The sequence below is a fragment of the Dromaius novaehollandiae genome, chromosome 4 (assembly GCF_036370855.1).
Source record: "Dromaius novaehollandiae isolate bDroNov1 chromosome 4, bDroNov1.hap1, whole genome shotgun sequence".
NCBI lineage: Eukaryota > Metazoa > Chordata > Aves > Casuariiformes > Dromaiidae > Dromaius > Dromaius novaehollandiae.
Window position 1 is genome coordinate 27,423,404 of NC_088101.1, and position 27,311 is coordinate 27,450,714.

General features: G+C 40.8%; 1 protein-coding gene across 4 annotated transcripts in view; it reads left to right on the plus strand.

Annotated features, from left to right (window-relative positions):
* AFG2A (AFG2 AAA ATPase homolog A) overlaps window positions 1-27,311 on the plus strand; it is a 205,723-nt gene that overhangs the window by 152,617 nt on the left and 25,795 nt on the right. The window contains exons 15-17 of one of the 4 annotated variants that reach the window (XM_064510667.1): window positions 13,577-13,741; window positions 21,778-21,946; window positions 23,188-25,800. In XM_064510667.1, the coding sequence (XP_064366737.1) occupies window positions 13,577-13,741; window positions 21,778-21,946; window positions 23,188-23,189 (336 nt within the window). In that variant the 3' untranslated portion in view covers window positions 23,190-25,800. Of the gene's footprint in view, window positions 1-13,576; window positions 13,742-18,525; window positions 18,650-21,777; window positions 21,947-23,187; window positions 25,801-27,311 lie in introns of those variants that run through there. The other 3 variants (XM_064510668.1, XM_064510669.1, XM_064510666.1) reach the window with 3 other exon arrangements.

The following is a 27,311-nucleotide window of genomic DNA, read 5'->3' on the forward strand; positions in this document are numbered from 1 at the left end:
TTAAAAAAACCCAAACCTTAATAACAAAAAGGGAAGAAAATAAGCAATGATTATACTAAATGGCTGAGCAGGGCAACAATTTGTCAGTCTTAGCAAATAAATAAATGAGTAGATATTATTATGAAACTCTCACCATAAAGGGAAAGACTTGATGCAAAAGGTAAATCACACAGAAAGCTATAGATTATGAAGTCCCCAGAAAATGTTAAAAGAAGCCATTGATAAAAGTTATGAGCATTTTTAAGTATGAGTTAATAGAAAAAGTTTCACTGTAATTACTAAAAAAAATAAAAAAATAAAAAAAATAAAGGTGACTCAAGCTATTGCAATAACCAGTGTGATACTGTGCTTTCTGCACTGATAGAAAAGTCTTCTCCTGTGCTATTTCAGGCAGAATAAAGGGATCAGCTAAGGTACAGGAGAACAGAAGATCATGTGCTGACCAGATTTAATCCCCACCATAACTAAAGGAAACATTCACTTGAAACAAAAACAAACCCCACTTACTATAACCTATATTATACATGTAGTTTTTAAGCTAACATTCGACTGTGTCCGTCAGGATTGAGTCTCTAACATCTTGAAATAACAGAGTGGGTTAGGAGAAGTAATAGCCTCATCAGGCTTTAAATAAAGGTGCAACTTACTTGGTTAAAGTACATATTGATAAGATGAATATGCCTTCATGCAGACAATAGTGTCAAATAGAGGTGCAATTTTTCCCCTCTGCTGTTTGGAGCAACTGCTCATTTAACTAAGGAAAAAAAAAAGTGGATGAGAAAAGGTTGACTCATGTCGAACATGCATGATGTTACTTAACAGAAATGACAGCTAAGTTGTTTTCCAGATAACCTAGTTCCTAAGTGGCAGTTCAGCCATCCACAAGCAAAGGTTGAAAGGCAGCCCAACACACACTGATGCACAAAGGACAAATAGCAGTAAGTTAAAACACAAATACATATGATGAGAACCGCAGCAATTTTCAACTCAAATATTATGATGCGAAAACAAGTCATATGCAAAACAGGCATCTTCGTGTTGCATGGCTGTAAAATGTGAGCTAACATGATGTCTAGAAAGAAATAATGTTACACACGCCAGCAAGAGAGCAGCTGCATTTACCAGCATGAAGAAGATTTCGTTGTTGATAACATATAGCTTAAAACTGATCTATGAGTCTTCCACTGAAATTTTCTTTCCACCTTAACAGTTAGATATGAAAGCTGGAAATCCACCAAAGGTACAGACAGACATCTAAAAGCTTTTGAAAGCAAATGCCTCAGGGAAATAGTAGGTATTAAATGGAATGAATTTATAACAGATACTGAGATTCATCAGGGAGTTGAACAACACTTAATCTCCTAAATTATCCAGAAATGAAGATGGAAATATCTGGGATATGTGGTAAGAATGAAGCCAGATCTGATGCCAGACTGTCTGCCATGGCAGGAATGCCTTGAGGCTGACTGCAGAACATATAAAAGGGGATGACCAAAATAATTCCTACATCAAGAAGTGCTTAGAGAGGGAAACATGGGTGACTTAATAAAGTAGGGGACAGTCAAGGAGAAGGCCAGATGGACAATGATTGGCAGAGTCTTGCACATGTTTGAAGCACCTGCTGGCAGTGTGGGGGAAAAAATGTGAGTAGGGTGGCTATAAACACTGGGCCGACCTGTAAAATGATTTCAGGACTTCCATCAGTACTGCTCCAGGCCTAATGGCTAGAAAGTACATATTTTAATCCCAGAGTCCAAGCACTATCTGTCACTTGCACCTGGCAACTGCAGCAAGCACTATAATTTATGTAAACTCAGCACCACCCACAGATTTTGAAGATCAGCACACAAAGTGGTTTCTGCCTGTATAAGAGAGAAAACCACCAGGTTGCCTTCCTGCATCCGGGTGGAGGAAGTCAGCAATTGTCTGCTTGCAATAATAAGAGAAGGCATGTCTGCTGGGGCCTTTTCTTGTAGCAGAGTATCTTGGCTTCTGACCCAGCCAGTGCACCACTGTTCTTAATTAGGCTGTGTCTTGACTGTATTAATATCCTGGCATGAAGCTATCTGGGATTTTGTAGTTGCGCTTGCAGTTCTTTTGTACTAACCGCACTGTCTCAACCTCTGGAACCATGTCACCTGTGCTGTTACACCAGTGGCTTCCTCATCAGCCACGTCGGGCTGTTCCTGAACAGCCCTTCCAGAGTGCAGCAAGCAGATGTGCTCATCTGGCCCCAGCAAGGCTCCTTACCTGCATGGCATGTTTAAAGGCTTATTTTGCATGTCTGCTGCTAGATGTCCCACAGCAAATGGTGCTCCCCTGCATGCCCACTGCTTTGTGGGGGCTGTTTGGGAGCTGCTTTCCTACTGTATATACTCATGTGTTTCTTTTTTCTCCTCAAGAAAAAGTGCGTTTTTAAAAGGGAGAAGGGGCTTCGTTTGTGTTTATGCATGGCACTGTCAGGTAACGAGTTAAAAACCTGTAGTGTGTCTTCTGGTTGTGCCTATACTGAAAGCAAGGGTGGGATTCAGTGGCCTGAACACAGGCATCTGGTGCCGTTTCTTCTGCTCAGGGGGCTCCTGCCTAGATGCATGCTAGGCCCTCGGCAGGGAGAATACCTCCTCTGTAGGACCTGCCAGCCCCAGGGAGGTATCTCGGATGCCTTAGGTGTTCTCAAATGGCACCAGGCACCTGTGTTCAGGCAACTGGATTGGACCCAGTTACAGGGGCAGGAAGTCTGTACTTTCTAAAGAAAGGGGTTTAAAACATGATTTGTTTGTCTCACTCCCTGTCTTGCTGGAAGATAAGCCTCAGGATGAGTTTTGAAAAGAGATCACCTTGGTTTTCTAGTTCAAGCATAAGTGGGTGATATATCCTGTATCGTGCCTTTATTCTCTCTCTCCGTGTGTAAAATGTCTTCTTCCTCAGCCTGCAGTTACTGTGACCACTATCTGGTCCGTTGGTTCAGATGGTCTTCCAGAGCCTTGATAGTGAAATGAGATCTTTCAAATAATGAAAACCAGAAATGAAATTTCTCTGCCACAGCATTGCCTATAATGACCGAAGGTCATTGATTTGCTTTTGGAACTGCTTCTGAATGGTGTTTCATTGATGCTACCTACCTCTCTGCTGATCTCTTCCTTCCTTAGAAAGAGCTTGTTTCCCATACCTATCTTGTTCCGCGAGCATTTCTTTTACACTTTATTTATCTCTAGTTTGTTAGACAGGTAAATCTGTCAGGTTTGGTCACAGGCCAGGTAAACTCATCAGGATTTTTGTGGGAGGACAGTTGCTGAAGTAACCAGGTGTAAGCCGTATGGAAACTGATACGAGACAAGGTGGTGTAGAATGGATCACCCAGCTTTTCAAACATACCTCCTTGTGTGCAAAGCGTTTTTGTTGCTGTTTGTCACACACTAAAGTATTCGGTCTTGAGAATAGTTTACAGCATGTTCTGTTAATGAATCCTGCGAAAAGAGGATGTAGAAAGGTGTTACTAGAAGGGTCCTGATGGAGCTGACCTGCTGCATATTTTTGTCACTTGAGGATAAGATACCTCTCTGAGAAGAGTCTCATCCAGTGCTGGTAATTTAATCAGTCAGAGCAGAGGTAATCTAAAGGCATAGGTTATGTATGAAAAATATTGTATTATGTGCTAGATCATTGTTACAGCTTTTAAAAGCTTCTGAGGAGAACTGTAATATTTTGGCAGGAGTTCAAAATTCTCTTTCCTACAAGGAACAGGTTTTGCATTTTTTCTCTAATGTGTCGTTTTGAGGTTATATGGTAACATCTGTCAGAGCTATGCTAACCTCTGTCATCCAGCTGTTATAATTGTGGTATTTTTCCTTCCTTTTCCTTCTCCTTCCTCTCCTTCTCTCCCTTTCTCCTCCCTCAAAAAAAAAATCTCCTTTTATACTGAAACTTTAGGTGGAATGAAGTGGTTATAAAAGCATCTGTCAACACAGGAATAGTTTGCCAAGCCAAGTATTTGGGTTGGAAGTCATGCCTTCCCAACTGCTTGAAAACAGGAAGTATCTCTGTTAAGTGATGGATAGCTCTACTTTGCTGAGAGGAAGAAAAGGCTTTTTTTTTTTTTTTTTTTTTTCTTTTTGCCTCTGGGCTAATAAATGAGTTCTGCAGTTGTTCCATGTATGTAAAGAAAGAATCCTACGTAAATGTGTATAGAGCTGCATACGTCTCAGTGTGCGTGTATGTGCATGCATGTGTATGTCCGTATGAATATACAAACTGAAAAAAAAACCCAAACCAACAACCTACTTTGTACATGATCGGTCCCTGTCAGAAGCCAGCCCAGGCACATCTTATCCTAGTGATTCCTGTAAAGCTCTCAAAATCTGTCAGAAACAGCCTGCAGGATTGCAACGGCTCCTGGGTGATTAATTGCCAAAAGAGTCTGGTTCCAGGTTCCATTACATATAATTGTTATCTTTTCTTAAAGGGGTTCTTTTATTAAACCCTCACCCCCAAAAAGGGAAAAGAAAAAACTGACATTCCTGAGGTTTTTCACCTCTTACACAGGACCATGGAGGACTCTCTTATGTAAACATATGCTGAAGAAGGTGTGTTACGTTGTTTATTAGCTGATGATAGGTCTTTTTTCTTCAGTTAAAATTAACTTTACGGAAAATCATTTTATTAGAAGTAGGGGAGGAAGAGCTGCCCAGCTGCACAGGACAGGGAGCTCTGATTCCTTCTCCACAGAAAACCTCTCTGTGCAACCCACCAAGTTGCAAAGTACTAGATTACTCCTACTCCTTATTAACATCGCAGGAAAACAGCCAAAGATCAGGGCATCTTCTCTCCTCTCACTAGTGCGGTAAGACTGATCAGATTTAACATGAGGTGAGAACAGGATCTTGTGTCTGACATTGCCTTCGTAAAGCAAGGCAGAGCAATAGGGCTGAGCTGAGATTCTGCCTCTGTGCAGGCATGCGGAGAGAATGGTAAGTGCATCCTGAATGAGAAGAGGAAGAAAGGTTGGGCGCTTTCCTTTTTTTTTTCTTTTTTTTTTCTTTTTTTTTTTTTTGCAAAGAGTTTGTGGCTTGAAAATGTGTATTTGATTGTCCTGAAAGTATGTGCAGATTGTGGAGAATTTGCTGAATTGTTTCAGACCATAAAATTTTTCTGAGACCAGACTGGAAAGCAGAGGGGAGGAGAGCTGGGTTCTACTGACAGTGCTTCCATGTCTTTTAGTACATTTAGCAGGCTAGATTTTGAGTTGAATTTCTGTAGTGCCAGTCCGGAGTATCTGGAGTCATATCAGTAGTGTTGCTAGGATTTATATTGCTCTTACTGAATTGAAAATGTGCTGTGTTACTGACAGTTTTAGACTTTTATAGATTGAGGCCAGGGCAAAGCTTGGCTCCCAGTGAGCACTGTACTACTTTGTGCCAACTGGCTGATTTAACTGTTTGAAATATCAGCAATAAAGGATGGAGATACTGGTTCTGCAGCTGCAGAGTATCTGCCTGCAGATGTTTCTGCCAAGAGAAGTGACCGGAACCCTGTTTCTTGGGATATTTTAATCCTATCTGAACAAAATCACTTAAAAACATGCTTTGGTATTGTCTGCATGGGCCAAGGAGCACATTGCTCCTTACAGTTGTGTTGACATGGTCTCACTGCTGCAATGAAACAATTCTCCTCAAGTTGTCTTTCTCCATGATTCTCCTTGAATTAGCTCTATTAGTCAAATTTGGTCTGTGGCAAGACTGCGATGTACAGCTGTTGGGACAGTGATGTTACTCTGATTAAAAAGATTAGAATACTTCAGCATTTCCAGCTTTGGGCTGGCTAGGAAATACGAGCCTGGCTTCTTGCACAGTTTTTCTGCTTCTGTAACCGCAGCAGTTTCCTTAGAGGGTGGAGAAGCGTTAATCCTACGGTCCGTCCCTCTGTCCTGCACCCGTTGTGTATGCATGGCCACCAGTTCTGCCTGGCACAGATATGTTGCCCATGCTGCAGGAGGAACTGTGGGAAATGGGCTTAGGAGGAGGTAGGAGAAACATGCAGACACAAGGGATGTTGTTCATATGAGTGACACCAACAGTTTCTGTTGATTCAGGATTGATTGAGGACAGCTCTCGGAGTTCTGTTTTATAAGAAAAGATGAGTGTGTTATTTTTCTGCTAACTGGAACAATAGGTTAAATTTGGTTTTGCTGTAATAAATTAAGGAACCGATCTGTAACGGTAGTTGAAAATGTTCCTGTTGGTGGCCAGCTAGAGAGTAATTTCAGAAGATCCAATGGATTGTATGGAAAAGTTTCCCGCTGTTGGTGAGGCAAACTGGAAATGGATAAAAATCAGTGGTTGAAGTACAAAAGGATTAAATAATGATCTTACACCTGGAAGGTAAGAAAAATCAGTAGATGAATCCTAGTCAAGTGTGGGCATTTGACTGCTTAACTGTAAAGGGCAGGTTACATTCTTGTTTTTCAGATGGTTAACTCTCTGTATCATTTCATCTTGGGTTTGACTCCGATAATATAAACAGTTTCCCTGTTCAAGCTGGCTTACTACTTGTCGGCGTATCAAACTATATGTTTGTTCTCTGCCTTTAATTTTTACTTATGGTTAATGCCTAAGTAAAATGTTGATGCTGCGCTCGCGGTTCCTCACTGAGTGCTGCCACTTGATAGTGCACATTCTTCCTGAACACCTGCTGTCAAACCTATCATGTCTTTTCTTGTCAACTTGCACAATGCTCCAGGTCTTGAGCAAGACTGACATGACAAAAGGGTTGTACAGCCTGATTTTTAGAAATCTGTGTGGAAGGTGAAGTCTTTGTGTAGGGACTGATAATAGAGGAGTGCAACATTTTGTGGGAGCTCTTTTCCAATAATATCTAATAAAATTCTGTTTGTGAATGCAGCTTTTAAGGTAGTAGGTATTATGTAGGTTAAAGAAGCAAACTGCTCCACCCTGAGAGCAACTGTAGATGTTGTGTAATGAGAACAGAGAATAATCTGCACAAATCTTGGGATAAGTACGAGGGTGGCGACCAACAAACAAGTCATCAAAGAGGGGAACTGGTTAGAGGTGTTGGCATGGGCCGAAGGTGGTGACTGATATTGGCACAGAGAGGAAGAAGGTGGGGAGGAGGAAAAGTGTGGGGAAAGGGGCTCCTGGCAAGAGAAAAAACAGTATCGCTTGACTCAAGAGCCTGTAATCGCAAGACTCCAACCTTGTGACAGCAAGTGTGTCGCTTGACACAGGAGCTCGGGGTTGCCTCCTGGGACAGCTCATGCCAGATGGACAGGGGAATAAAAAGCTTGTAGAACAGTAATATTTAACTACCCATTGGACTGCAATTTTCAACTGCTCGATAGTGACACTTTTAACGTCTTCCCTCCCTGTCTTCCCCCCTCAGCACCTTCTAATCGTCCCAGTAATCCACGGTTGCAAAAAGCCTCTAGTTGCGCATCTAATGAACAGGATAGATGGGCTTCCTGTACCTGAAGCTTTCAAAGATGCTAAAATGCCAAGGGCTCCCTGGTCTGTCGCATGAGGCTGGGGACCTGCTCTCTCACAGAATAAGGAGGAACAGAGGAGGTGCTGGGGTGGGCCTCGCTGTGTAGGAGAAGCACCTTCATGGGAGCAAGAGTTTGCTCCTGCAAGGGAGAAACGTGGCAGCAGCAGAAGGCCCTTTCACAGCTGTTAACAAATTCACTTCCTTAGCCCGATCTTTTACCCTAATACTTTCCTCACTTGCAATTCCTCTGTCCTGACATCTGGGCAGGACAGGAAGAATATGACTTACTTTTAATTGCTTTGCATATGGTCAAATACTGTAATGATGACAGTCAAAAGATTTGCATTACCAAATTATATTACAAGATACAAAGTACCTCTTATTTTCAGGAGTTCATGTGAGTAGGGACCACAACTGGGTTAACAAATAGCTATTGTTAATTTAAGTTAGAAGGATTTAGTTACAAAGGAAACAGATTGTTCTGTTATTTCCAGTTCTCTCGTTTTCATCTGTGGTCTAATCCCAATGGACTCCAAAGGCAGGACTAAACTCCTTTTAGTTGCATTTTTTAGGTTCTATATAAAAAAGTATTTGCTTGAAAGGAAATGTCTTAAATTTAGTATAAAAATCTGTTTCTACTTGTGGAGATTCATTGCAGCAGAGAACACTCAGCAACGCTGATTCTCCAGATTAACTTCTGTTACCTGCTGAACCTCTTTGCTCTCTCTTACACACCTGAATATGCAGTTTGCTGTGCGTCGTATGTTTTGCTGTGCAGGTTACATTTTGCTAATGAAAATTTTGTCAAAGGTTACCATATTTCTGGAATTATATATGTTTTTTCTAATGCTTGGCTACCTTCTTGCACTATGTATTTATGTAGGTTTTGTTTTAAGATCCTATGGAGAAGATACTGATGAATGTAGACATGGTTGTAGAGGCCTGTCAGAATGAAAGTTATTTTTCCAGTCCCCTAGAAAACTCATCAGCTGTGTATGCTTCCAGCAGCATTGTTACAATTCTGCATTGTTTGACAGTGTAGTTCTTGAAATGGCTAAGCATCCTTTGAAAAAGCTAACTAAAGATGGATGATTTGAGAAAGAAAAGAAGTAGCAGAAAAGCAGCAAAGCCTTAAGGTTAATTCTAGTCCATTCTTAACAGGAACCAAAAATATTTTTCTGGCTTTATGTTTTTAAGGTTTCTTTCCTGAAATAATTATCTTTATAATTGCATAAAAAACACAGATTTTTTTATCAGCTATCTTTTCCAGTGATATATTTTGAAGTAATACTCTATTTTAATTACTAAAGAATTTAAGCATTTCTTTTTGAAAGGGAAGTAGTTTCTTCTTAATTAAAATGTGTTGTTATTATTGATGATATTATGTATTGCTTGATGATTATCTCACTTTCCTGAACCCTGCTGCTCTCCTGAAGAACGCAGTTTATGCTTACCTCTAGTAACCTTTAAGTGTATGTGCACTCAGACCCCTTTCATAACTGTTGTGGTAACAACAAAAAAATTACATAAACTTGCAAAAGAATTGGTTAATGGTATGAAGTATTCTGGTTTCTACCAAAACCCCAATTATTTAATTTTGTGCCTTTCCTGGCCCACATAAATTATGCAACCCTCACATCTCAACATCAGTGAATTATGTAGCTCTGCGCACACATCAATTAATTTTGGCCCCATCAACTTCCCACCTTCTGTGTGCTCCTAGCCTCAAATCAGTTTTGCATCTCCCAGCCGCAAGCAGTTAATTTTGTGCTCCCAACAGCTCATATCTGCCTGAACCTGCAGCCCCACTTAAACTCTTCACCCTCCCCCACCTGCCCCTTCTCTCGCATAGCCCAGTCTTGCTCCTCCCACTGCTCTGGGCTTGTCTTCCTGAATTTCTCCTCTTCCAGCTCAGCAGTGAGGGTCAACTCCAGGCGGCTTTGCCTCCCGCCTGTTTCAGCGCGTGCCGGATCCCAAAGGCAGCCAGGCCAGCTGTGCCCTGGGGGGAGAGGGTCTAGTCCAGAAGAAACCTTAGTGTTCTTATCACTCTCCGTCCGATTTCCAAAGAGCAAACTGCAAGGCTGAAGCTCCATCTTCTGGAACGGCCTGTGAAGGTCACAGCACGCTTGGAGCAACCATCTCCAAAACCCTGCTGGTGGGGAAGCTTGCATCATACATCATCCCACTGAGAAGACAAATAGCTCCTGGATCTGCACATAAGTAGCATGGAGGAAAAACCTGGCGCCAACATCCATCAAACTCAACACTCCTTCCAGCAACAGAAATAATTGTGACCTGGGCCTTGGTGTTAAAGCCAACACCAGCACTGCAGGTATCCACATCCATGCCACAGTGGACTTCCCTAAGCAATGCAGAAAGAGCTCATTTTCCTCCAGAAGAAACATCAATAACCAGAGTACAAGTATGTCAAGAATAGATGTCTTGTTCCCTTATCGGTAACTTGACAGCCTCTACATGTGGGACAATTCTGACTCCTGTATCATTCTAGCCAAAAAAGAAAAGTCGAGTCCATAAGGAGCATGCAGAGACCAAAAGCCTCACCATGTCACCTGAGACGGTGACATGGTATGCCGCAGTGAGAGTGGCCTCAACTCTCCATTGCTCTCCGATTGCTTTCAGACAACTGGGCAGCACAGCAGCTCTGAGATCCATGCACGGGCCTGTCACCAGGTCTAACTCTCCAGTAGGATAAGGCTGGTCAAGACAGGCCCCTTCCTCACCATCCCCATCCACTCTTAATACCTCAGGAATACAGCGGGGAGGGGGATCAGCGGTTTCCTGAGGGGAGAGGGCTATGACAGCGGCGTAAGGTGCAGACGAGCTGTGCACAGGATCTGTCAGAGGCACCAGAGCACCTTGCCTGGGTTGATGGTCATGAAGGCTAGTAGGGACCAACTCTCAGGGCTGGAGAATGTCCTCAGTTAAATCTTCTTTCTCTGGAGGCACGAAAGAATTTGATTCCTCTCCCAAATGAGGTTACAGAATATTTTCTCTCCTCTCCTTTTTGTCTGTGTCTATTTAAGCAGCTAGTGTTACAGAGACTGACTTGTGCTTTTCTTGTACAGTTCCCAGCACATCTGGCTGTCTTGGATAGAGTCCCTAGGCCTGTAGCAAAAAGTAATGATAGTGTGTTTTAAACTCGGGCCTCCAGCTAAGACTATATATAAAACACAAAGCATTTGGAACAAACTGGAGGAAATACAATTTTAAGTAACTGTTTGAGGAAAAAAGAATATATTCTCTTTTTTACATCTGTAATTCTACTTTGTATGAGTGGGTGCTACATCATGCTAAATGACTGCATCTTAGCATTCAAAGACCTACTTAATATAGTGAAGCACTTGATCCCAGCTGATTGGAATCTCCTTTTAATCAAACACTTTTCCTGTCCCACTTGCACAACAACCATGGTCATTCATTAGTATTAAGCTAAACTGTCTCTAGAAAATGTTCTAATTTTCTAGGCTTCCTGATTAAACCTGCTTCTATTTAAAAGAGGCACACCACCGCGTGTCATGTGAACATTTCATGTTTCTTCTAAATAATAGAGTTAGCTATGGGCATTTCCTTAAGAGCATGTAGAATGCAATTGTAGTATAATTCTTCTCCCTCCAAGCCTAGTCTTGAAACATGCAAATTTCTCTTTCAAGTGTTTTGGCAAAAAAACAGCAACATCCTGATACACACACGATTTAGACACTGAATTACAGACTGGATGCGTTATCATCAGTGGGCTGAGTTCTTAGGTGAATGCACCAAGAGTGCTGTGGAAAGTAGCACAGTCTTCTGAGGAAATATCAGTGTACGGCTTGCTGCTTACACTTGTTCCTAGGCATCCAGCATTGGCCACTGCCAGAGACAGGCTGCTGGGCTAGCTGTGGACCTTTAGTCTTCCACAACCTGGTAATATTCGTATACGGCCCCATGGAGCACACTGTAGTGCCATACACTCTCTCTAGCTGAGCGTTTTCATGTTCTGTTTTAAAAATAACAAGACATCTCTTAATATTCAGGATACATTTTTCCACTCTGAAGCCCCACAACAGTCTTTTTAAAGAAACCCTAGGAAGGGTGTTAACTTGATCAATGCTGTGCAGGAAGGAAAGCTCTTTCCTACTATTTTTTCAGCATGACTTTCACTGACATGATCAGGCTGGGAAAAGACTTATTGGCTGACAGCCCAGGACAGCCATGCAATATCTCTAGTCATCTGGAACTCAAACTACTCTGCCCAAGGGAGAACCATAACATAAAAACAATTTGGGTTACATGCTGAATCTTATAAACATTGTTCAGTTTTTAAAAAATAGTTTAAATACTATTTATGTGCATTCGCTGTGCACATTTTTTCTCAAATGTCAAGTAGGGAAGGCTTAGGAGGGTTTTTAGTTTTTTTAATGTAGAAGGTTTTCAAAACTTGTGGGGATTTTTAGAAAAATATGGAAATGAGCTTCATCCCATCTCATAAATTTACAAGATCAGCTTCTCCTATGTATCATCTATAAATATTTTATATATAGATAATGTTTACTTTTTGACCCAGTCCAGAAACCATAGAATTACAGAAATGTTGGTTGGAAGGGACTTCCAGGGGCCTTGTAGTTCACCCTGCCGCTCGGCGTGCGACCGCGGCCAACACTGGATTGGGGAGGGCTTGGCTGTGTCTAGCTGAGTCTCGAAAACCTCAGTGCCGGAGACTCCACAGCCTCCCCGGTGACCTGCCCCAGGGCCGCCCTTCTCTTCCAGAGAAGCGGTTTTTCCTCATGTCCAGTCTGAACCTTCCAGCTGCAGTTTGTGGCCGTTGCCCCTGGTTATGTTGCCTGTCACCGCTGCTGAGAGTTGGCTCTGTCCTGCCTGCAAACTCCCCTTCAAAGCAGTTGCAGACCCCTTTTAGGACTCCCTGTGGCCTCTCTTTCACCAGGCTAAACAAGCCCAGGTGCCTCAGTTTCTCCTTCCGGGCCATGCGCTCCAAACCCCGGACCGTTGTGGTAATAAATCCTTACTAAGACAAAATTCCAAGGGCTTTCTGTGCAAGTGTTGGATGCACGGCTCAAGTTGGGCCCATAATTCAGCTTGGACATTGGGCAAACTTAAGAGGTCTTGGTAATAGTTCTATCTTAGAAAAGATAAGTAGAATGCTGCCTTTAAGGGAATTTTGACTGTTATTATCTTAACATTATAAAGGGAGCCATTTATTTTTTCTCACTGAGGTGATTTTTAATTAGTTTAACACATTTAGTTCTCTTGCTATTGCTCTGCTTTTGGGTCCTGAAAAAGTGTATATAATCTGAGTAACCCTGTGAAACCAAAGTGCGAGGGCCGATATACATGTATGAAACTTCGCAGAACTGAGGCCTTCGCTTGTAACTGTATTCTTTGTTGAATTTTCAATTGTTTTGTGGCACAGGAGAAGAAAAAAATGGGTTTTCCAACAGTTCAAAGCTAATGCTAAAATGTATTAAGCTACAGTGCTTTTGCACTTTATTTTTTCTAACTTTTTCAAATTGAGCACTACTGGCCTCCTCTGTCTGTCATTCCCTTATTGTGCATAAAAAACTATCAGAGTAGTTTTTTTTCTGTGGGTTTATACAGCTCTAATAATTCAGGGTAAAACAAAGGAATATAGAATGTAAGCTTCACTTAAAAAAAAGAAAAAAAACGAAGCTTCTTGTTGTCTTGATTGAAGATCTGAACTTGGGATATGTCCATTGCCATCTGTCCTTTTGCCAAGTTTTAACATTCCAGCGCACCTTGTAACAAGCCTAAAATTATTATTTTAAGAAAATGATTATAGTTTCTTTATGATGTCTTTTTTTCCATAAACTGATATTTCCTAAGCTGGAGAGCATTACTGTCTCTTCAGTGACTGATCCATTCAAACATAGGAGAATAACCTCTCTTAACAAATAGATGAGTTGTTCTTGTGCAGTTTCTTGTTTTTGCTGAAATCGTTGGTTATTTGGTTTTTTTGTTGTTGTTTTTAATTGAGTTATGGTTTTTACCTCATTGATGTGATGTTTCATTTGTTATAACCTTTTCTGTGATATTTTCATTGTAGGCCTTGCTGAGACCAGGGAGAATAGACAGAATTATCTATGTGCCTTTGCCTGATGCAGCCACTCGTGGGGAGATCTTCAAACTTCATTTTCAGTCCATGCCGGTCAGTGATGAAGTCTGCTTAGCAGAGCTTGTTCAGCTCACGCAGAAGTATTCAGGAGCAGAGGTAAAACTTTCTATAATGGTGCTGGCTGTGAAGTCAATGCACCAAATTGTGTCTTGAAAACTGGTGTTTTGAGTTTCATCCCTTCAGTCTTCTCCGAGTGAGGGGTGGGGAAATTATAAAAGGAAATGTTTGAGAAAATACACTGTGACTTCTGTGTTTCTGCTCAGAAAACAATACAATTTAGGGCTTTTTTTTTCCAAGGGAGATCTGCATTAGAGTGTTGTTACCAGGGAAAAGGCCTCTTCCAGGGCGATCCTGAGTAGGATCACAGGTGGCTTCCTTAAGGATGTGCTGCCAGGAGGAGCGGAGGGAGGTGGGGGACAAGCTGGGGAAAGTCACGGGCTGTCCAGACGTTTCACCATGGCCTCCCCGCAGCTCTGGGGATCTTTTGTATTTGGGCCTGTGGCTCAGAGCCTCAGCTGGAGGGAGGAGAGAAGCAGTTATGAAACACTCTAAGGGAATCTGTAAGGGAGTCAACTGGTCGCTTCGAGGGCTCCTCTTTTTTCTACTCCATATAACCAAGAGCTCTCAGCAGCTGTTATTATTACAGTTCACCACTATTAGTAAGTCAGCTTCTGACTGCGGACATCAGACAATTATTTCCTTCCCTGTGTACATGGAGAAGCTTTCTCAGGTGACTTTGCCTGGCAGTTAAAATAAACTTTGATACGTTAGTGGTCACTACTCTGCTCTCTGAATATTTATTCATGTCGGTATCTCTGCAAAATGTTTCATTCTTTCCTCATTTTGATTAATTGGAGGTAATTATATTTACTTCAAATATTCAAAGAATGGTATTAAGGTTGCCACTTAAAGCTTTTAAAGGTATGAAATGCCAGAATTAAAGTTTCCACCTTACTGTAGCCAGTCCTAGCCTATTATTACCATGCCATCTTTAATACAGTCACCTTTAATCACATAGTCTCCTTTCCCATAGCAGAGTGGAGAATGTAACGCGCTCGCCTCAGCTCCTCTGTCTTTCTTTGTGCTGTTCGCCAGGGCAGGGAAATAAGCTAAGCTTTTGTCTTGGTCCAAAAGACAGGGTGACTCTGGAGTATTTGTGCGCTTGGTGTAGCACTGAGTGGCCCTTTTCAACTGGCCCGTCATTGGACATGCTGTGTGACTTCCAGAGAGGAATTTGGTTCATTTAACTAGCTATTATATATATGCTGGTGTGTTTTAAAAATGGTGCATTACCTACTAGTAAGCTCTGGCTGGTGAGGACACTACAGTGGGTGCTGCAGAGGCTGTTCTCCAGGCTGCAGGAATGGGGTCAGCCCTTGCCATATGCAGCGGCAGTCTCTGGAATAGCCCTCAGGGCTGTTCAAGGAAAATATGTAAAGGCTTAATCAGAGACCAAAGAAAAATCCACAACAGCTTTCCTCCTCCACCGCACGAGACAAACTGTGCTCTGGGAATGAGTGAGAGGGTTGTGCAGTGAGCAAAGCTGTCATGTGTAGGACATTTATTTGCCACAGAAGATGGGATCTCATAATGAAAAAAAGACAGTAATTAACTTCTTATTGCCAGCTTAAATATTGGTCTGGGAAAGTGTTGCAGCTCTACTGCTTCCCTTGCTTTGGAGGAGTGAGTCGAAATAATACTGTGTTTTCACCCGAGTGTCAGTGATACGACTTTTGCTGTTCTGGGAAAATGTATCTGCTTTTGGCCGTGTTATAAGCCCTCAAAAACATAAATACAAACCAACGCTCTCTTGTATATGGAAACGATCTTCTTACCAGGCAACAACTGTAATGCTTGTATTTTAGAAATTCCAAGCATAGGGGAGTTTTCTTTGGATCTGGGTCAGCAGAGGTTCCAGTGGTGAATTCCTGTGCTTAGCTGATGATGAGTAGCAAATGTCTTCATGCTGGCTTTGTACAGTCCAAAAATAAGTTAATGGGTCATTGTATGCAGCTGCAAACGAGGTGCAGGGGGAAAAAACCTGCCTGTTTCTAATACGGCATTTAGCAGATATTCTCTTAGTACCTTACCTTTCTTTTGAATCATTCAAAGAATTGCAATAATTGGGATGTAAAGAGTAAATACAGAAGGAATCTCAGTGAGTGTTCATTGGAAGAATATATATTGGAAGAGTCTTGACAGTTGGCACACACAGTGGCCAGTTTCATTAAAGCCTTTTCTTCCTAGTGTCTCCAGTTTCCCAGCTTTACAAATAGTTTCCGCTGATGAATGGCAAGTTCCCATTCCGCTGTTATATCCTTTGTTTAGAAGAAGAAATGGAAAATACTTGGTTTTGTGACGACAAGATGCTGTATAAATAGTGAGTTTCATGTAGAGAGATGTTGAATCATTCTAAAACGAGTGGAATAAACAGTAAGTAAAGTGGATAGTTTAGTAGGCATCTGGCTTCCAGCTTGGCATTTTTTCAGATCAGATATTCCTATGTTTTTGCCTGTCATCACTTATGACCAGTTATCTGTGTTCGCCTGCCATATGTATGTTTCACGTAATGAATACCTTAAAGATATATCAAGATAGCAAAATAGGGTGTTTACTTCCCACTGTTTCATGTGAGAGAAGGTAGGAGATCATTTATGAGAGTGAAATAGAATTGTCCTCTCTCATTTGTTTAATATAAAAAAAAAAAGCAAAAGGAGAGCGATGTCCGTACACTTGTTTTATATTATGCTAATAGTATAGGTCAAACAAAGCCCCAGCTCTCTAGAAATATTTGGATTTGAGTGTGATCTTTATTTCTAGGCCCTTTCCAACTGCCCGCTGGTATGTCGGTACCTCTGCTCTGCTCTGCTCTGCAGAAGCACTTGAAGCTCTTTATAGGTACTTCAGTAGCTTCAAATCAGAAAAGCAGGAGATCATTGTGAAGGTTTCTGAATAGCGAGGTTGGCCTCGGAGCCAGGAAGCACTCCTGTGCCGATATGGACACCAAAGCACGTTCCCTCCTCCATCTAATGTAGCGTCTTTGGCTCTGTCCCTCCGCTGAGAGCATTTGCCCTCTCCCAGGACTGCCTCGACTTCTTTTAGATGCAGCTGGTGGGACTGAGCTGTTCCCAGGTAGGTCCCTGTGCCCCGTTTGCCCTCGCTCCTGGGCCAGCCCGTTTCAAGGGAGTGCTGGAGACGGCGTCAGAGCCGGTCCCTGCTTTGCCCCCACGTATTTTTCTAAGGAATTCCTCCCGAAGGCCTCCAAGGGGCAGCTGCCTCCTGGGGCTGCGTGGGGCAGGAGGCGGCAGGGCTGCTGGCAGCACGGGGTTAGCAGGGAGCACTGGCGGGGACCAGGGCGAGCTCTCTAGTCTCTAGTCTTTGCAAGCAATAAAAACAGTTAAAGCAGCAAAGATGTTGCCACACTGAACCTTTTACCGGGTTAATTCTAGTGTTCCCATGTTTATTTTGGGCAAAATTACAGAGATCTGACCTTTATAACACTGGTAGTTATTTTTAATGCTCTTGTACAAATGGGATGTCTTCGCTCAGAGACTGATCAATCTGATCATACCTTTTCCTAGGGTGTTTTCCCTGTTATAGTTCATGTCGAGAAGTTTTAGTTTATCTGCACTGTGCTTTCTAGAGAGTTTTATTAATTTAAAACCAAAGGATAGAAGTATTTAGAATCTATGTTAGAAAGTATTGTGAGTTCTCTGGGTCTCATTGGTTTTCCTTCACGATGCCACTGTAACCAGCTGGCATTAGGAAAGGTGGACCTTCCAAGCTCAGGGGCTCGATCTTTCTCATTTAGGGTTCACATTAGGTTTTTCATAATTACTGGCTGCTCTCTGTTGTAATGGAAAATACCAATAGCCCCAATGCACGTTCTGGTGTGAGTAAAAGCAAAATCATGTGGACAATATCTGATAGGAAATTGTTTGTTCAGTAATTTTTAAATTATACATTGTCTCAAGCAGAAAAGAAGAAAGGTTGTAGCTGGAGCATGTCTTGGCCTGGAGGAAGAAGGACACCTACCTTTATCAATGCAAAGGCTGATGTCCTTATTAGACTTGTGTGGCAGAAAAAAGATTGTCGTATTTTCCTGTACAAATTAAATGGAAGGAAATTACTTCAAATTGCTTCAAATCCTTGGAGTTTGAAAAGGGACGAGCAAGGGATGAAGACAGTATTTCCCCAGTGTAGAAATACTTTGTTCCAGAAAGGAGGTAATAAAAGGGGGGGTGAGGTTAGAGTTGGGGGGGAAGGTAGTGCAAGGGATCATCTTTTATCGTCTGAGTCAGATTATGTTTTTGTTTCAGCTCAGAAGGCAGTACAGGTAGAAACTGAAATCAAGTTTTGGGTTGTTTTAAGCTTAGAGTTGGTTAGAAGAAAAAATTAAATATTCTGGATATTACAGTAGTATTCTTGCCAGGTGTGCTTATAAAAGTAACTAATGAAAAAGACTATTTTTATACTGGCGGAAGGTGGGTCATGGTAAAGCAAAGGCTGGCATTGTTTCTATAGTATTATCAGTTTCCATGCCTACAGGAGACAATAGTAAAGCAGGAACCCAGGAACCTGTAAATCTTTCATTGGTTCTTAGCTGAAGTAGAAGGGTTAATGTAAAAATATCTTTCTCACTTTGCAATAACTCTCAATGGGAACACAGAGAATGCAGGGGAAAAAAAGCCAATGAAGTTTTCTTCTGGCTCAAATAAGAGCATACTTGATGCCAAAAAAGTATCTTTGCAGCAGCACACTCTAATCAACTAAAGCCTTTGACTCTTAAAATATTTATTCCAAAATTGCGTGTTCTTGTTTACCAGATACTGACATACTTAAACTATAAACTTTTTTAAAAAAACAACTCTTTCTCATAGAGGAAGCCACCAACTTCAAAAGAAGTGAGGATATGTTCCATCATAGATATACAGGATGGTAAACAGCGTTTTAAGTGATTGGGAAAAATGAGTCTCTCTTCACGGTGGAGCGTCTACAGTAAAGGTGAGAGGGCTGGCATATAGAAAAGCAGGGTATCAGACAAATTAAGATGTGTTACCTTTTCTGTATCTAGTTTTCCATGAAGGGAAAGATCTTCCAGACTTAAGGACAAGGGTGTTTGGTTAACAAGGCAAAGGTTCCAATCCTGTAAGAAGACCTAAAAAGACCCAAACTTTTGGGAGTGAAGGTGACAAACCAGGAGTAGCAGATGGGTGGAAAGTATGGGGGGGAACAATAGACTGTGCAAATTGTCCTGGCTAAATCTTGGGCTTTTCATTTTTAAAAACAAAAATATTTGTCCTCTCATGCTTAGTTGTGCTAGAAGCAGACTGTGTTCAATTCCCATTGAAAGCAACAGCTGTTGAAGGCGCTCAACACATCATGTCTTAGGACAGGGCCCTCCACTTTTGAACTCATACGATACCACAAAAAATGTTTATGTCTGATCAGAAATGTGTGATTTGAAAATATGCTTTGTAGAAAATCATTAACATATCTGTGGCTGAAATGACTCTGGCCCGACTCTGCTGGACAGCCCTGCTACTTGAAGAAGTTCTTCTTAGCTCCACATCAGGCTGTGGCATCATAGTGAAGTAGTTTTCAAATTGAGGAACTCCATCAAATAGAAGCACAGCAGGATTAAGGCATCAGTCCCCTCAGATGAACCTCTGAAGTTTCTCTTGGAATGATGCATAGGCTTTGTTAACTTATATCACTCATTGAAAAGCGAACATTTTTGTGTGGGTGGGTGAAGAAAAGAGACTCAGCCTTCATCCAGCAGGGCTAATATGGGATCACCACCTTCCTACACACGTTTATCAGCGCTGAGGATGTGTGTTTGGCACAGGTGGCTGGAAGGTGAGGAAATACCTGGCATTCAGAATGTTTTCCGAATGTCAACGTTAGGGATAAAGGAGATGAATCACTTGAAAGGAAATAACTAACTACACAGGACTTCCCATGGGATTTTTGCTTACTGCTGGTCTCGCAAGAGCGTAGTACGTGCAGAATGTGCTTGGACAGATGGGAAACGAGGGCTGTGCGATTGCCCGGGTATTCACTCGTCAGCAGGGCTGTGTTGAGCCACAAGAGTGTCATGGTGTCAAGCTGCTTCCCCCCTTTTTCCTTTGTAGACACTTCAGTAAGATCTGGTTCCCTCCCAGCAGTTCTCAGAGGGAAGTTTGGGGGTTAGTTGCTCCAAGTGGACTGATTTTCATCATGTCTTGTCTCAGCCAAGACCCGGTGAAGGAACTGTCTGCTTTAATCCTGTGTGTGATTATGTAAAACACGGTTGACAATTAGCACATTTATGTAAAACATAAGGTTTGGTGGACAGCAGAGTGTTTGCACTGAAATTTATGCGTGGCTTCCTCATCTGGGAAAGAACATTTTATCCCTCAATAAGATAATGATTTGCTAATAATTTAATCAAGCAGAGGAGACTTAATGCATCTGGCTGAAGTGACATTAATGGTTTTGACCTTTGGGGAAACACTAGCAGCTCAAGAGGATGCAGTCAAAGCTGCTTCCTAAATAACTCGAAGAACGGTGATCCTTAGACGAGCTTGGGTTGAATGCCAGAGGGAGTTTGAATGCACCCCCAAGCAAATTCCAGACAGTGATTAGGTATGACATTTAGTCTGCACTTCAAATGGGAGAATTTCTTCCTCTGTACAGCCCAAAGACCTCAAAACCTTGATTCTTTACATGCATAAGAACCTGTCTGCTAAGTCATCTAGGGCGAAGGAACCTTTAGAGCTAATTTCAGTATGTGTCCTCACTAACTATTTTAATAGCATTGTCTACTTGAATACTTGTATTTGCTTTTATCCTTTATATGCCTTTGAGGGGTTATTTTGAGTAGTACGCCTGTCTGAAGAAAACCTAAGCTACGTGCATCGGCGTGGTAGGGGTAGGCACTCCGTGGTTCACCGAGCTGCTCTGTTCTAGTGAACTTTTATGAAACAACTGTTAAACGCTGTAGTTTCACCAAAATGGCCAAGGCTACAGGAAAGGCGCTCATTTACTGGCACTGCTGAGCGAGGCCCGCGGACTGCGCAGTTTGCCTCCTTCCCCTTCCTTTTCCTTCACTTTTCCACGCTACCTTTCGCGCAGTAAAATTACCAGGAGCTGCTCTTTGCTGAGCTTAGCAGAAGGAAGTGTGTTGCCAGCACGGTGGGGGACTGTCCAGCTGTCACTAAAACAGGAGCTTGTAAAAGAGGGACCTTGGCTGGCGCTGTCAGCCAGCTTCACTTGCCCTCTGCTCTTGCCTGTGGCTTTGCTGCTTTATTGTCCTGGCTTTGGCTGTAATTCCCCGTAATGGGAAAACATGTTGCTCTTTAAAAGCAGATGGGAATTCATTCCTGGAGGAAAAAATATGTCTCTTCAGGCTAGTGCTATTGTTTTCTTCTAGTTTTATTTTTTGCCTGTGAGTTATTTCTAGCAACTTTTAATGTAATTCATTCTTTCTTCTTTTTAATCAGACAGCAGGGATTATTCTTCAGTGTGTTATGTAGCTCACATTCAGTACACAAATGATCACGAGTGTGGATATTCAGAGCAAAACCCGAATTTGCAATGATCAGGAAGGAGAATAGACAGCAAGGAGCTGAAAATGTTGATTAATTTCTACCTTCTAAAGCATTTTTATTTATGTAATGTGAATGCTTGTGTCAGTACAGAGTGATAGCATTTGCTTTTATTTTAAAAAAGGAAAAAAATTAAACCTTTTTTTGCACTAGTTGTTTTTTCTGATTTAAATCTATAGGGTCGGCACTTGATCTTGTAAGTTAGTATGTGTCGCAGAGTATGCAGTTAGAAGTGACCTTGCAGTATGGAATTTGACTCAGTACTAGAGAAAGAAATCTTGATCTTTGATACAGCAACTTCAGGGCCAGATCCTCAATGTATACAAATTGTTGTAAATACTAATATGTCTCAGTACATTAGCAAAGGATTTGTTCAAAGATTTTTGTTTCATTTTTCCAGGAGACCACTGATTTTTATTCACTTTTTGCGCAAACAGGGGGGAAAAAAGTAAATATTCTTACATATCCATGGCCATTTCTCACGTCCCTGAGATTAGAGCATGTCTGACGGGCTTAATTTCCTGTTATGCTTTCTTTTAATAGTATACAGTCTACATCTGTCAGACCTCAGTGTTCAACTTGGCTTTCTTCATGTGTATATATACTTTCCACTTGGATATACTGAGGATTTCAGCTGGGTTTCTTATGGATGTAGCACGAGGCATATCTGCATCAGCTCGGCCACGAGAGCTGCAGAGGGCTCCCTGCTTCTGTAAGAAAACTTCCTTTCTATCCTTAACAGAATCAGTCCTCCAAAAATAAGGGTAGTACTTAGACACTAATATCCAAAACAGTTCTGATTATTATCTTAGTTGGCAGTAGGTATGTTTAAATGTAGTACCTGAAGGCTAACTCGGATAGGATGTTTATACCAGATGAAACCATACATAGGAACACCTTGTGCTGACCTACTTGTATTTCTGGTATCATGCCAGTGAAACTGCTGTCAAGGTGGAAGAAATGTTAATGAATAGCAGAGGAATAATAGAGCCCAGGAATAAAAGCTTATTAATCTACCTAAGCATTGTTGCTTTGAATGAAGTATGTGTATTTTAATAACATCACTAGCTGTTGACACTGCATTGAACTGCGAAGATTGGAGAGGGGTGTGTTTATGAATTAAAATATTTGAATATATATTAATTTCTTTGTGTACATATAAAATAGGATGTTTGCCATTTGTAGTCACCAGTGAACAAATTGTTTCTGATCTGAAAATTCTGAACCTTCTAGTAAAATCAAAAAGTCTGCCATCAGACTGTGAATATTGTGAATAAAAGATCGTAAACTGAATTTCAAACTTAGAAGCTGTCATTATTAAAGCTACATATGTATAAAACATGCACCAAAAATTCTGCTTCCATGGCTTTCTCCTATAATAGAAAATAAACTTCATTTTTGCAAAGTAAATGTTAAGTTTGTTTTGGGAGGGATGACCATTATTGATACAGTGTTTGGAGAGCTTTGTTTATTTTTTTTTCATTTTAACTGTGATACTTCCCATTCCTAAGAGATGCATATGAACCACAAGCTTACACATTTCCTTCTAGCAGAGGTGTAAATTAACATCTGCTTTAAAGTCCTTATGACTTTCCATTAAATTATTTGAGTTTGAAAATGCTCCCTGCTCTGTGCCTTTCAAAGGGTTTTTCATCATGTATAAGTTCATTTTTCTAAGTCTGGGGTTTTTTGGAAAAAAATGTCCAAATATCTGCCTTTGTTCTCTCTCTTTTTTATCCAAATACTTTAGCAATAACAGAGTTGGAGTTTCAGACTTTCTGGTAAGATTAAGTTGTTCAGCAGTAATTCTGAAGCCATTTGAGAAGTTGCTGGTAATTATGATAGTCGCTGATATAGAATATGAGAACAGGGAAGCTTTCAAGTATTCGCAGTGTACTGACGTTGTCAAACAGGGACTGTTTCATTTTTGTCATGTAACTTTTGTTTTTGCAGAGTCCCTGAGCACTGGGTTTTCCTGAGAATGAGAGCTGCACCCCTGTTGAAGAAGGCATTTAAGGGGAGCTGTCTGTATCTGACTCTGTGTTTCATATTTGGATCCTCACAAAGATTTTCTATTTGCACAAAACTTTGATCTTAACAGTCAAACCACTGCCTAGAGCAGAAGCTGCCAAGTCATGTTTCTTAGCACTACTGAAAGCCTGGTGGTTGTATGCACTACTGTAACTTAGTTTTTTGTATGTCAAAAATGGGAAGTTGTTATTTCTGAGTTATCTTTTACTGTTTCCCTAAAATACATATGGAAATACATTAAACTTTAGATTGCCTCTGGCAAAAGGATTAAATGGTTATTGGCAGATGGAAACAGTACAGTAATAACTCCACAGCAAATTATTAGTTATGTTAGAAGCAATTCTGTGGACCATTTTGCTTTTTATTAGTCTGTTTCAAACTATCACATAGTCCTCAGCCTAAACTTTTTGTCTTCTATCTTTGAATAATGAAAGAGTCAAGGACTTGAAGGTGGAAAAAACCTTCAGGTTTTCTGTAGTTTATTCAAGACACTGCATGTATGGTAGAGAGCCATTAGAGGTGGGCTGACCACTTGGAAGAAAACAGAGCAAAACCCAAGATGACCACAGTAGTTGCTTGGTCTTGACATCCTCAGTTTCATGTGACAAGAACTAAGAGCATTTTGCTCAGTTCAAAAGAGCTGCTTTGGATTTTGTTTGATATTTAATTTTCTTATTTAAGGAAGGGGCATTTGGTTATGATTTTGGCATAATCGTCATCTTATAGAGATTGGCTTTGTGGTATTTATTACTTCATTTCCTAGCAAACAAAGTAAATTTGTGATAAAACTAAAATATTCACTATTTTACTTACATTGCAGAGTAAAATGAAGCATTTGAGGGATAGTGGGGAAGAGCAGCAATCTGTGTCTTTTGTTTTTTCTTGTATACTTCAGTCTTACTTTGCTTTGTATTAGTATAAGTCAACTTGGTCTTTTCCCAGAAATGTTCCTAGGGAGTTCCCATTTGATGAGAAACTGATGGAGATGAGGAAAAAAAAAAATCCCCAGCTCGTAGGTTAGACTCTGGGGGTATCAGCGGCTGGATGCTTCCAAGTATTTGTCAGTCTGTGGCAAGACAACTCTCCCCACCCAATCTTTCTTCTGCAGCAACTTCCTCTTCCAAGGGATGGGTTTCTTCACGCAGCCACCAACTCAGGAGCAAAGGGAAGAAGCTAGCAATGCAGGTTGTTGGGGTAGTTCTTGTTACAGCCGATATTTTTGCACTAATCTTCTGTGCCAGCTAGCAGAGCGTTATCCCCAACAGCCGAAGCGGTGGGTTGCGTTTTGCAAAACCAAAACACCAGCGACAGGTCAAAGCAGAGAGGCTTTTGAAGACCTCTCGCACCCAACGTTGAGCGTATGGGAGTGAGCTGGCCCCTCTCGGGCTTGGGGGTTGTGCACTGTGCGTTCAGCATCGCCACGTTGCCCTAAACCTGTTTAAAAAAAAAAAAAAACAGATATGCCACTTGAATCTCTGGCTGCCTCTGGAGGCTCCCGTCTGGAGAGGGGAGTCTGGGGAAGGTCCCTGGGCAGGGAGGCCACAGAGGCGTTGGCGTGTGGCATGACTGCAGGGACACGGGCTCTTTGCGGATTCGTTTAATCATAGGTGTTACTGCTTTATGGGTTCTTGCCATTTCTGTGGTCATTTCCGCTTATTTACGTGTTATATAAACTGGGGGGAAGAGAACCGAACCGCACTCCTTTATTAGAGGAGCAAAATTTGCAGGCAAGAAAGTGTGTTTGATAATTTAGTATAAACAAGAGAGAACAAAACTTTTCTTGATTTTGACTTTTCTAGTTTAAGGCCTGAGGACTTTCAAAGAAGAGTTGGCAGCTGCATTTTAATATTCAGACAGTAAGCTCTCATCATGATAAGATGTCAGTCCTCTTCAAAAAAAGTGTTACAGTGCTTATGTTCCAAAACAGAGGGTAATCAAAATGTTAAAACCAGAAATCTGATTCTCCATTTGTAAGATTTGGTGATACTAAATTTGCAAAAATATTTGTGAGTTCAGTGAAATAACTCAAAGAAGAAAAAGTGAGGTTTTCTGGATTTTAAGAGGGTTTTTTTGCATGTAGTGTGATATATATATTATAGATGGCCATCCTTTTCTTGTTTATGATTTCCTTCAAGCATATATAGAAAATAAGTTCTATAAACGTATCTGTCCAGAAAGTCATCTTTTCTTTTTTGGTATGCTCTTTTTGCACTCCCATGAACTAAAAAAGAAAAAGAAAGAAAAGTCTTTTGAAACTGACTGGTTTCTGCATTTTGGAAATACCTATTGTCTTCATTAAAAATTTTGTCTTCATTAACCCTTGTTTATTAATAACAATGCTTATGGACGGTGAGGAAAATGGAGGGGAAAAAGAAGGATGAAATTGATGAAATTAATGTGTTTTCTATCAGTCTGTCTTTCTATTGGAAGTTGGGGGAAGAAAGTGAGCTTGAGAATTTAGACACTGTCTTACCCCAGGCTAATTGTTTACCATTAAAAGGGAACTTGCATGCAGGAGGGAGTGTTATGTTTTGGACGTACTCCCTTGTAACTCATAAATCTTGCCTGTATAAATGTTCAGTCATTAATTAAGGCTTTCAGATTAATCTGTTTCCTGACTGGACTTGGCTATTTTTGCATAGTACAATGTTGTTGCCCAACTTAATAGTTTAGGAGTGCTTTCAAATGTGTGATGTGGAAGTACTAGGTTTATTGTGAAGAGTTAATGAACAGCATGTATGGGATAGGAGAGGCATTTTGTTACTAACATGTACAGGAAAGAGGATTGTGGTATCAAAATGGTTATGCATACTTGAATTACTTCTTTTAATTTAAGCAATGGCAAAAAATTTCTATTTTATATTGATAAATGTCAGCCCTGATCAGAAGTACTTTTCTTTCTTCTTATTATTCTAGTATAGTGTTCTGTTTTTGCAATTCACACCTGTTTACTTAGGATAATATATAATAACAGCCCAAAAGTCTCTTTTATGTGATGGAAGAAGATTTCAACTTTTGTTAGGGATTTTTTAAAATCTATTGATAATGCCATCACTAAGGTAGAGTTATCACTGGATTCATCTGAGTTGTTCAGTAAAACAGAAGGTTTATTTGTGTTTTATGTCCTACATGTGCTACCCTTTACAAATGTGTATATATACTTGTGTCTCCCTTTTAACGTATGAAAGCATAGTAAAAGCTTTTACCATCTAGGATTTTCAGAGATCCATGTAAGGGTGACAGTATATCAATATATATTGTAACATAAATGTCCGTGTTATCTTTAGCATTTATACAGAGGTCTGTCTTTGCAGTGTTAAAAATCAGTCTACTAGCTCTTTCTTTTAAGCGAACATCCGCTAGCTCCTGCAATGAATTTGCTGTTGAAGGTGAAGGGGCAAAAACTGCAAATGAGTCATTCAGTCAGAGTTGGTATTTTAAAACATAGTACAACTAGTGTTGTGGATGTACTACATTTTGTAGCCATTTCAAACCAAAAATGTTTTTATGCATTCCAGCTGACTAGATATGTATTGCAGCAATCAACTTCCTCCGATTCTGCGCATGCAGTAGATTTCACAGATAACTTTTAAGGTTTCTGTTCCAAGCCTGTTTGTGCATGAAACCTAGAAAAGTAGGAATTAATCATGAACATGAACAAAAAAGTTCTCTAATTAGCTATTTAAAGACTTAGTGTTCCATTTATGAAAATATGTTGCTGCTCGTGTTTTATTTGTCCTTACTTATATTGCAGTGCAGAGAGATACCACAGACCCAGTTAATGCACCTTCCTTTCAAGGAACTAAAATATCCTCTGCAGTGTACGCTTGCATATCTGATATGCAGAGTACTAGAGTTTTGAAATCTATCATGAGCATACTTAATATTCATCTCATAAATGTGCTGTACCAGGAAAGATAATTGCATCTTAACTATCAATTGCTAAGTAGAAATGGGTCTGACCAAGTGTCAAAGTTTGAGAGAGTGTGAAATCTGAATTTAACTCTTCAACTCAATTTCATCATCTTATCACTTCATCAAAAGCC